Consider the following 12,391-nt stretch of genomic DNA (forward strand, 5'->3'; position numbering starts at 1 on the left):
CACAAATTCCACACTTGTTGTCGAATATTCATTGCCAAGTGTCTGCATCCTTTGGTCTGTCAGTGTGGGAAAATTCCACACACCCCTCCCCCACCACAACAAATCCCATAGACTTTCATTGACATGTCAAAACTTTCAAACATTAACCCTTTTAGATCAGGGGACCTGGGGACAAAATATGCAGAACAGCGGGTCCCCAGGACCAGTATTGAAAACGACTGTTATAGATAATTTAACTTGCATCAAACCAGTTCAAGACCTTCGAACATCATCTATCTATCTAGCTTTATATTAATAGCAAAGTCTAGGACTAGGACATGTTAACAACATGTTAAATCATGCTATCAACATGGTAAACATGCTAAAGCATGGTGGCAAAATGTTAAAACATGTTTTAAAACATAATTAGTAACAAGCTAGTCAATGCTAGCCCCAAATGCGTCCCAAATGTTGGGACGTTTTTTTAAATTTGAATAAAATGAAAACAAAAAGACTTTCAAATCACATGAGCCAATATTTTATTCACAATAGAACATAGAGAACATAACAAATGTTTAAACTGAGAAATTTTACACTTTTATCCACTAAATGAGCTCATTTCAAATTTGATGCCTGCTACAGGTCTCAAAAAAGTTGGCACGGGGGCAACAAAGGCCTGAAAAAGCAAGACATTTTGAAAAGATTCAGCTGGGAGAACATCTAGCAACTAATTAAGTTAATTGACATCAGGTCTGTAACACGATTAGCTATAAAAGGGATGTCTTAGAGAGGCAGAGGCTCTCCAATCTGTGAAAGAGCGCGTAAAAATATTGTGGAATACTTTAAAAACAACGTTCCTCAATGTCAAATTGCAAAGGCTTTGCAAATCTCATCATCTACAGTGCATAGCATCATCAAAAGATTCAGAGAAACTGGAGAAATCTCTGTGCGTAAGGGACAACATATGCTCCCCTCCAGACAACGTCTATTTCAGGGAAGGCCTTGTGTATTTCAGCAGGACAATGCAAAACCACATACTGCAGCTAATACAACAGCATGGCTTTCTAGCAGAAGAGTCCGGGTGCTGAATTGTCCTGCCTGCAGTCCAGATCTTTCACCTATAGAGAACATTTGGCGCATCATTAAACAAAAAATATGTCAAAGACGACCACAAACTCTTCAGCAGCTGGAGACCTATATCAGGCAAGAATGGGACCAAATTCCAACACCAAACTCCAGAAACTCATAACCTCGATGCCCAGACATCTTCAAACTGTTTTGAAAAGAAGAAGAGATGCTACACCATGGTAAACATGCCCCCATCCCAACTGTTTTGAGACCTGTAGCAGGCATCAAATTTGAAATGAGCTCATTTTATGGATAAAAGTGTAAAATTTCTCTGTTTAAACATTTGTTATGTTATCTATGTTCTATTGTGAATAAAATATTGGCTCATGTGATTTGAAAGTCTTTTAGTTTTAATTTTATTCAAATTTGAAAAAAGTCCCAACATTTCCGGAATTCAGGTTGTACAATAAAACCATGGTTAGTTTTCGTAAGGAAATTCATGCTAGCACATGTTAAAACATGATAGAAATATGCCAATAAAAAGGCCTCTCTGAAAATACTAGCAACATGCAAAATCATGCTAACAACATGTTAAAAACATTAATTTATGCCAACAATATGGTAACCATGATTACAACATCCTAATTCATGTTGAACATGCTAAAAGACACTAGCAATATATTAGCAACATGTTAACCATGGTAGTAACATGCTCACTCATGCTAGCAACAACTAAAACATGTTAGCTGTGTTATCAACATGATAATTCATGCTACCAAATGTCAAACATGCTAGAAACATGTTACCAACATGCAATTTAATGCTAACAACATGCTAAGTGCATGATCAGTCTGTGCAAGAATATTATTTACCTGGAATCCATAGCCTTATGGAAACAGTCCTGAGTATGTTCACAAGAGTATGTGGTGGAAACTTTTCAGCCAATTTTTCATTTTTGGGTGAACTTTAGGCAGTGACTTAGTCCTAGATAAGTTGATTATACAAGCCAAAGTTTGTGATGTTACACCAAAGCATTTGCATACTTTCTCTTGTTAGTTTGCAGATACTCTTTAAAAAAAAACACACAGACACAGGTAGTCAGAAAAACACAGACAGCAGTTTCATAATAGTTTATATCTCTATTTATTTTCCCTTAGAACAGAACTTTAATAAATGTAGCTGTATTTTCATCTTACCTTCAAAAAAGGTCATGACCAGTGAGACTGATTTATAAATATTAATCAAAGTCTTTGTGTAAAAAAAAAAATCAAAGAAAATTGTTGAACTAAAGCATCTATTGTATGACAATATGACATTGTAATAATAACTGTTATTTCTATATACTGTATGTCTGTCCATTTCTATGCTTGTAAACCGCAGGTTCCAGTTGCAACCTTTCCAGAGGAGGAGAGCATTCATTGTGTAAATCATACTTTTTGACAAGTGTTCAACAGTGATTAAAATATTGATAAACATGACAAACAATGTGTCTGAACAACAGAAACAACAACAAAAGCACAGAAAAACCTCAAAGAGGACAGGCTACATTCAAATAAATCTTACAATTTATATCAGAATAACCAGATTTCGACAAAGATGAGGATCGGATATGTGACTTATGACACTATGGAATTAAATCCACGGGAACAAGAGAGATATCTGGGAAATACTGATGGATTTTAGACGGTAAACTGGATTTTATACAGCGAGGCCAGATTCAGGGTTAGATTATATATGAGCAGTCTTTGACTTTACAATGGAAATACAGTATAGTGACAGAGAATACATTTGGGATAAATAAAAAAGGAAATCTCTGATCCTGAAGTCAGCATGAAACAGGTTGGTAATTAACAGATGCCCTACAGCATCAGATGGACTACAATATGTTCTATGCCGCTCTTCCAAGCTGGACATTCATACATTTTCATAGTCTCTTGATAATCTGTGATCATTCACGGTCTGATATCTTAAATTAAATATATGATCTCATTGTATAATCCTATGCAAAGTCAAAACACAGTAACTACAGCAACAATGGCTCCATTTGTTAGTATTTTATTGTAACTGATTTGATATAAATTCAAACTCTTTTCCTATGATTTTTTTTTGGACCGCTAAACCCATATATTATATCATAGTAGACCCAGTTTCAGTCATAACTCTGTTGCTGTGTGTTGCCTTTGCATAACAGTGTAAATAATATTGATCATTTAAGAGTTGGTGTTGCCTTCACCTAGTGTAATAGATATTGTGTTATTATGTTAATATTATACTGGGAAAGTCTACATGAGCCTTTAAAATCAATGGTTCTCATGTTTTCATCACTCAGCTGAACAGTGTGATAAAATAAATAAATAACAAAATAAAAGGAAAGAAAATAAAATGTTATGCAAGACTTTGGCATGCTGCTGTTTGTATGTTTAATATTACACTGGGTGAAGGCATAATGTTTCCACTGAATGATCATTACAATCTGGGAAAATTGACATCCTTTAAGTTAGCATTGTACATCATTTGATGGTGAAAAATTAAGAAATTAAGACAGTGAAAACACTACTGAACAAAATTATGTGGAATAAACATAAACAGACACAGGTTCTCAGAAACAACTTAGTAACACTGACAGAGAAGTTTTAGAGTAAAACCAAGAATATGTAATCACTTGCACAGTTAAATTTACTCTAAAGCAGAGACGTACAGAGACAAAGGCTCAAAAACAGAGAACCAGGGAGCCTGTGCATAAAATAGTGCTCGTGTTGCTATACATGTTTTAATTAACAAGACATCTCCGTGTGACTAGAGATTCTGCCATTTTTAGTTTCCTGTTTTGTGAAGTGCACTCTATTATTGTATATTGATATTTCTCAAATTAGCCTATACACTAAAAAAAGAAAACATTTTAAATTATCTAGTGTAATTATTTTTATTAGTCTATGAAAAACATATAGATAATAATCTATAAATAGTATTCCAAAAGGGGCATTTACAAGTAGTTTCCTCTAAGAATTGTACACCTGGGCCAATGTTACCAGTCACTCCGTGCATCTCTGCTCTTAAGTAATTTGAATTTAACTTTACAAGAATTCATTTAGTGAAAAATATTGAAAATAATGACCAAAGGAAAGTGTTGAATGCACAGGTGTATACAAGGATAGTTCGAAAATAAGGTCCTGACAAAGGCGAAACAGCACATAATCCCTATTAGCCATTACACTCAAACACTGAAGACAACAACCACACAGAAGGAGAAATGTAGAGTAAGCCCTTAACTCCTTCTCCACACACTACTATTTGCTAAGCCCTTTACACAATAGATAGTTATTTTTGACAGGGAAATGATGGTAAAATTACAGTGTAATTGTGTATGATTATGATGGAACAGCACATTCTGTTCAGCTATTTCAATTCCATTCGCATATGAACTATTGTAGTTAACCTTAGTTAAACCAGCTTCACATACAAGCGTGTTAAATGAATGCATTCAAATTGCCATGCAATGAGTAAAGATACAAACATTGTTGATGCTAAGAATTACATGAGGACCACATACTGAAAAAATGTTTTCACAGAACATCTAAGATGCAATTAATGCAGAAAGGCTGAAGGGTTTAGCACATTATTAAATGAATAAAGTGCATAATAAAGTAGTGTCATGTATGAAAATACTTATCATCCTCCTCCTTTACAGTTGTGTGCCAACGCCCTGTTCATTTGATTATTTTGACCTGTTGTAGACAATATTTGTATTTAAATGAGTACCAACACAATGGAGTCTTTACACTCTGGAATCTCTCAGAAAAGAAAAAAGGTACCAAAAGCAGTCACTAGAACTGTACCCCTTCAAAAGGTACACCTTTGTACCTTACTTACCCATAATAGGTTCATATCAGTATCTTAAAGGTACATATTAGTATTTAGTACCTTTTGAAAGGGTACAGTGACAGCTTATGTTATTATCTACTTACAGTATGTTTTTTTCCTTTCTTTTTTCTGAGAGTTTACATCAGCAGTAAGTCATGTACACGATATGGAGATGAAGATGGTAGTTAAGACAAACTGCAGAAAACTCATACAGTTCATACAGGTAAGGGAATAATCATCATTTTTCTAATATAACGTGAGGTGGTTGTATCTGTTTCTTAGAAGGCAGAGAGGAAAAACAACATTTACTAATTAGATGGGATGCCAATTGCTGCTTTGATTTTGAGGCTTTGAGTACATTTAATTTAAAAACATTTTATTCAGGATGAAAATGTATGCATTTGAAAGAGAGACATGAATCTGTAGCCTGTATCCTGTCTGAATGGTGCTGTGACTTTGTGGTGTGCCATTCACTCTCAAAATACACAAAATACTGGCACGCAACATATAAAGAGAGAATTTGACAGGACCATGGACACTCAAGTCACTTTCCAGGTTGCTCTGAAACCACTGAACAGAAGTCAAAACCATCTTGAAGTGAAAATAACAGCTGAAACTAAAAGGGAAAAGTTAGATAATCTCCTAGTGCAAAGTGAAATGACATTTTGTGTGTGTGTGTGTGTGTGTGTGTGTCACAATGTGTGTTCCAGAAGAGAGTGAGAAGTCTCTGTGGGGGCATGTTCTGACTCTTCATATTATGCTTATCTTTTGTCCTGTGTCCTGTTTGCTGTTTTCCCCAAACCCCACCAGGTGCTGATGACAAGTGTGGTTAAGTGTTCTCTGGTTGAGACTGTTAGCCTCACTGGGAGCCGATACACTCAACTTCTCTCTGAGTGCGGGGCTTCTTTACTGACAAGCCCGAAGCGAGATGTGTTGGAGCATGCGGATACGCTAGAGTTGTCCAGCCCAGCATCATCCAATCACTCTTCTCTGGGGGCGTTGTCGTCCAGTGGAAAGATGGCGGTCAGGCAGGTCGAGTTCTGATTGGCCGTCATGGTAGCCACAGTGTGGAGAAGAACTAGGACCAGCAAGCAAAGTTTCAGCCGGCCCTGCCCGAGCCGTGGAGCCCCCGAGGAGGTCACGGATGTGTGCTGGCAGGAAGGGTGAGTTCTTTTTAAAGTGCCGCGGGAGCGGTTGTTGGACTTCTGGTCCCACCGCACATCACAGCACTCTGGCTCCTGGTTGATGTCTGGTTTGAACCCTGGGGTGTATGCAAAAACACACATCAGTGTTTTATTTGGAAAACTCTTGCACACTACAGTATATGACACACCAGTATGCCTGCCTGACTGTGTTTATGAACAAGATTTTGGCAAGATTTTCTCAAAGTTATGAACATCCGTTTATCTAAGTTATCTGGTCTTTAAAAACATACTAAAATGTTGGGGGAAAAATGTGAGTTATATATGATTTAAGGGACATTTTTTTCTGCATGTTAGTCTAACATTTTTTTTAAATGTCACTATTAACTAGTTTCAAGAAGTTCAGAGAACATTCAAAAGTAATGCTCCCTAATTCAACATTCCCTTATTTTTTTTTGCTAATGTTCTCAAAAACGAGAGAAAAAAAGTTTACCTTTTTTTTTTTTTTTTTTAAATGGACATTATTACTTTAAACTATGTTAAATTATTACTTTAAAGATATTTGTATAAACTGAATATTCATAAAATCTTATGATTAACTATTCCATCTTGCATTAAAAAGTCTTTGGATTAAAAGGTTCCATTAAAATGCATGTTAAAGGCATTTTGTTGTTTCATCATGTTTTAAAAGGTTTGTGAAAGGTTTTAAAGGTGCTAACTGCTTCATAATACTCTTAAAAAATTAAAGCAGGTTTGAAGACTTCACCATGTAAAGTGTTTGTACGTGCTTTGAAAAGCATTTGGCTGTTTCATCATGAATTAAAGAAAAGTATAAGGCTGCAGTGTTAAATACAAAGATGCTTCTGTGTGCTCATTAATTGCATCCCATGGCACTGACATTCCTGTGACATCGTATGCAAATTAAAGCTGAATATAAGCAGAAATAAATGGTCAGCTCATAAGTAATTAGGAAAGATGAAAGAAGTTCCAAATAACTCATTTTAAGGCCAAGATGCTCACACTTGAGAAAAAGCTAGTTCAGTGCTAGTGTAGTACATCAACTATTTATATGCTTTTGTCATTTGTTTAAGCTCAAAAATTAACTTCAAAAATACTGTCACTGCTAATATTGTTGGCTCCTATATGATGAATAGCTTTTCCTCATTTAAAAACAATCTGCTAAATGATGTAAATGATGTAAATAATGTTGATTATTAATATTATTATCATTAAACTATTCATTGATTACAGAATGATATTATTATTGAATTATATTATTATTGATGAGTATAAGAGATTAGGGTGATGTACATGAAGATTGTTATGCGGCATACAGAAATGAGATACATGCAATATTGCGTGAGAATTTAGTGATATTGCCGTGTATGTTGCTTATAAGGCCATATATCATTTTTACATACATGCATTCTCTAGTTGAAGATATAAGATATAACATACTGTATGTTAATAATATATATGATGATTGTTTATACGTAGCAACCATATATGTCAACAATATCAACATGTATTGATGGGTTTTAGGATGGCTATATATCTACATGACATATATGTCCAAAAAAGTAGTACACATACATAAACACATTTATTTGATTTGGCAAGATATGAAGAGTTCAGATGCAAAAGCCTATAAGTGCCATCTGAAATTTTCTTCTAAAATTAGCATTTTTAATCACTCTCCTATATTTATGTTCAGTTATTTCACTTTAATTGCATAGAAACTGACCTATACATTGCCATTAGAGTAAAATTACTGAACCTAAACATAGGAGCCTGATAAAAATGCTTATTTTAGATGAAAATTTCAGACGGCACTTAGAGGCTTTTGCATCTGAACTCTTCATATATATGTTACTATATAAATTTGTCCCATTTTTTAATGGCTTGCATATATGTTTTTATGTTTTATATAGGACAATTTCATACATGGAAATTGAATGTATTTAATGTAGTTCATTTCAAAGGGAAGAAAGCAGTGGATGTGTTGCTCGGTTTCTCGTGTTATGTTAAATGACTACTAAATTATTGTTTAAAGGGTTTTGTTTTGAGCAGAGTTCTGACAGTTTCAGCAATTGTCCAACAGATGTCACTGTTCAAATAGCGTGTTTCATTTCAGTATGTCCAATGTATTTACTTTAAAGAAGTGCTGAGATTATACTGAGAAATGAACGAGCTCTGTTCTATGAAACAATAACATGATTTTTAAATTATTATTATTATTATTTAAATCAAACTTGGTTTCCTGCTGATCTTGCTGCTTTGGATCTTTTTGATGTGCTTAACGTGTTACTTTTTTTTTGCGGTATTGATGCTATTAATTATGACTGGTCTCCTACTACTGTACATAAGATAAAAAGCTACCTATGAGCAGACTGTACTTTGTTTTTACTTTATAGACTTTATTGTAATGATTAAATGCAGATACAAGATTTAGATTGTTTTAATGGTTACATTTTGACTGTTCATTGCTTTATTAGCCTACTAACATTAGAATTCTGCTTGACACAAAACATGGAATTATCAGCACTTAAAAGATGATTAACATATTATTTATGGTGCATAATGCACAATAGATCTCACAAAGTACAATTCAGTTCTGGCTATACGGAGTTTGCAAATATTTGTATACCAACCTGCACATATAAAACTGGGAGTTCCACCATGTATAAGGTCATCATTGTCAGGCAATATGAACGGACACCTCTGCTGGACCTCAAGACAGTACTGTTCACAGGGAATCTTATGACTGCAGCCTGACTGAGGACTCTGGAAATACTGAGCGCAGAGCCAGGGCTTGTAGACGGTCTGCAGAGAGAACAAGACACAAACAAATAAACCGAGTGAATGAATGCAAACCATTAAACTTTCAAACATCTATTGGTTGGATTTCACACATTTTTAAGTTGGAAATGCTTTTTTTTTTTTTTTACCAAACTTAGCAGAGTGAGACACAATTGCTTTATATGATGAACAGATTTAATATAGGCTTTTATTAACATATAAACACTAATCAACACACATGTATAGAGCACATCAAATATGGTAAACAGAAACTCAGAAAAGTAAATGGAAACTCAATTTGCTCAATCAAGTCATCAGGAAGACCTAAGACAAGATTTTCAGCAAATAACAACCTAAATTTGGTCTCCTCCTCACACAAAGTTATCATGTTCCTTCAAAAGACTTAAAATAGATGTAAAATAGAGTTTTACGATACTGCCATGGTTCTTGAAGCTTGAAAACCTCAGTCCCCATTGAAAGTGCAATAAACTCTTGAGTTACTGACTTCACTGTCACTACAGTGCCATAACAAGTGTCACTTTTTATTTATAGTTATAGTAAAGAATTTAAACCAATATCACCATCAATCAATTGTGCAGTACTGAAAGTGACCAGCAGATGGGTGAGTTGCACAGCTCTCCACTTCGGACCTGTTTGATAAATTCATTTATCTGTCTCACAACAGCTCAGTTGCCTGTGACATACACAGAGGCCCAACCAGGTCACGCAGACCTCATAAAAACACTGCTGCTTTATGTTGTACCTTTGATCGTTTAACCAAATATGCCTACTGCAACATCACTGTGACAAAATGATAGTATCACACTAAATATAAAGTGAGTTAGAAGCAAAAGAGCGCAGTGGGCAGTGCAAGGGGTGGGCAGAGGACTCCACGGCGCTATAAGAATAGACTTTGCTCATTTATTTTGCCCTACATAGCACACAGCACAGCCTGCTGTTGAGGAAAGGGAAGATGCCAGAGCATCCACGAGTGTGTGTGTGTGTGTGTGTGTGTGTGTGTTAAAAAAGAGAACAGGAGGCATAGAAAACCAGGTCGTCATTAGCACTGTCTGGCTGTCAGAGAATCCAGTACTGCAGATTTGTGAAGGCTGGTTTCTAAGAGGATTCTCTCTTCTTCTCTCTCTCTCTCTTCTTAAAATGTCTTTAAAAACAAGACATCTGTAACAGAATAACAGGAAATGACACGCCATTGGGGGCTGCTGACCCCCATCTCACCCATCGCATGCCAGATGGAAGCGAAAAACAAATGTTTGGTTTACTGTAAATCTAGAGCTGTCACATCATAAATTTTCACTTACTGTACGTGTTTAGGAAGAAAGCGTCCTGTGACACGGGCATAATATGATAAAAGATAAAAATACATTAAAAAGGTAAAAAAATTCAGGAAAAATAGACTTTCACATCTTCTGAAGCCATATGATAGCTTTTTGTAAGGACCAGACAAACTTCAAGTCATTATTCACTGAAGGTCATGCAGTCCAATGAGCTCCAGTACAACCAGATCATTAAGTCGGTGAGATGAACTCAAGAAATGGATCAGTCTCATTCACGAACAAATTCTTCAGATTGGTTTTAAATCAATCATATTTTTAATGAAACCTGAGATTTCTTTCTCTCCATTGAAAGTCCATTCCACCAAAATCTTCAAGTTTCAAAACACTCATAACAAGAATATCTTAAAGTAATCCATACGAATCAAGCTGCTTAATAACTCTTCTGAAAAGACACTGAATATTTTTCCCTTAATAATGATACTGTTGGCTTCTGCTTACAGCTGAATTTCATAATTTATGAACATTGGAACATTGACCGAGTTATTATTTATTAGTTATAATAATTGAATTGAAAAAACTTAACTAAAATGTGACCCTGGACCACAAAACCAGTCTTAAGTCGCTGGGGTATATTTGTAGCAATAGCCAAAAATACATTGTATGGGTCAAAATTATCTGGGGGGTTTTTTATGCCAAAAAACATTAGGATATTAAGTAAAGATCATGTTCCATGAAGATTTTTTGTAAATGTCTTAACGTAATTGTATCAAAACTTAATTTTTGATTAGTAATATGCATTGATAAGAACTTCATTTGGACAACTTTAAAGGCGATTTTCTCAATATTTTGATATTTTTGCACCCTCAGATTCCAGATTTTCAAATAGTTGTATCTCAGACAAATATTGTCCGATCCTAACAAACCATACATCAATGGAAAGCTTTTCGATTTTCGAAAAATTGAAATTTAAGACCAGGGTTGTCCAGGGTCACAAATGATCTGAATAATGACACTATCATCTTTTACAGACATGAATTATAGTTGAATTGAGTTTCATAACCAATCAACTTTGCAACATGACAATTACTGAGCTAAACTGAATCAACATTGAAACAATTGATTTGAATGACACTACTGTCTTCTGTAGAGCTGATTATAGCTGAACTGAACTCATTTCATAATAGATTAAATTGACAAAGTTATTGAACTGATCTGAATCAACGCTGATCTGAATTGAGCTGAATAATGACACTATTATCTTTTGTAGAGCTGTTTTACATCTGAAACTGAATTGATGAATTCTGCAACATTAACACTGTTATTAAGAAGCTTGTTGTATAAAGTGATATATAAATGTGATTTTACTTGACTTGATGTATTCGCTTGATATGATGAACAGATTTAATTAAGACTTTTATTCACATATTAACACTGATCAACACACATACAGCTCATCAAATATGTAAAAAGAAGTTCAAACCTAATGGAAGCTGAATTTAAATTTTTACATATAGAATCAGAAAATAACTATTTGCTATGTAAAGATATAGTGTAGTAATGTAATCCTTAGCATCTGAGATTTTATGTTCTGTTTTTTGGATTTTTTTGGCAGTCAGGCCTGCTGGGGCGTCTTTGGTATTTTCTGTGAGACTGCAAGAGTGACAACGACAAGTCACATCCACCGCTCTGTAAAAACAAGATGGTGGAGCTTTCTGCTGAAGGCCAACTTCTACATGCCATGTTTCTATATTAGACTAATTTTAATTTATATATTTAATTTATAATACTTACCTCATCTCTTGACATTAGTTACAAAAAACAAATATATCTAGTTTCATCAGAATCCTGTTTTCTTGATGTTTTGAACAAGGGAATACATGGACGTATGGAGGGTGGAGGAACTGCAGTCACTCACAGCCTCGTTTTTATTGCTGACAGAAATTAAATATGCCACTTTACCCTGACTAGGGTCTACTGCATGGTCAAGAGCACCAATTAAATTCTTTAAATTAAAAACCATCAACACAACATTTCTGCAACCGTGAAAGTTCTAGGGCTATGAAATAATTGTGAATCCTCCCACATCACATACAATGGTAACAGGAGGTCAAAAGGTTAAAGTGTGCAATACCTACTGGCACTTAGATGGTAAAGAGCGCTATGAGTATCCACCGCAATGCCTCAAGGGATTTTTTATAACCATATGGCCATGAGCCAAGGTTAAGGGTTATGTAGTCGTTATCCGGA

General features: G+C 35.0%; 1 protein-coding gene across 1 annotated transcript in view; it reads right to left on the reverse strand.

The window, feature by feature from the left end:
* Nucleotides 1–2,201: 2,201 nt before the first annotated feature.
* Nucleotides 2,202–12,391, reverse strand: part of nalf1a (NALCN channel auxiliary factor 1a) — a 53,259-nt gene continuing 43,069 nt past the window's right edge. The window contains exons 2-3 of the mRNA XM_058779578.1: nt 8,702–8,873; nt 2,202–6,169 (exon numbers count right to left, since the gene is read on the reverse strand). Of these exons, the coding sequence (XP_058635561.1) occupies nt 5,889–6,169; nt 8,702–8,873 (453 nt within the window). The 3' untranslated portion in view covers nt 2,202–5,888. The remainder of the gene's footprint in view (nt 6,170–8,701; nt 8,874–12,391) is intronic.

Source organism: Onychostoma macrolepis, chromosome 01 (assembly GCF_012432095.1).
Source record: "Onychostoma macrolepis isolate SWU-2019 chromosome 01, ASM1243209v1, whole genome shotgun sequence".
NCBI classification, from domain to species: domain Eukaryota; kingdom Metazoa; phylum Chordata; class Actinopteri; order Cypriniformes; family Cyprinidae; genus Onychostoma; species Onychostoma macrolepis.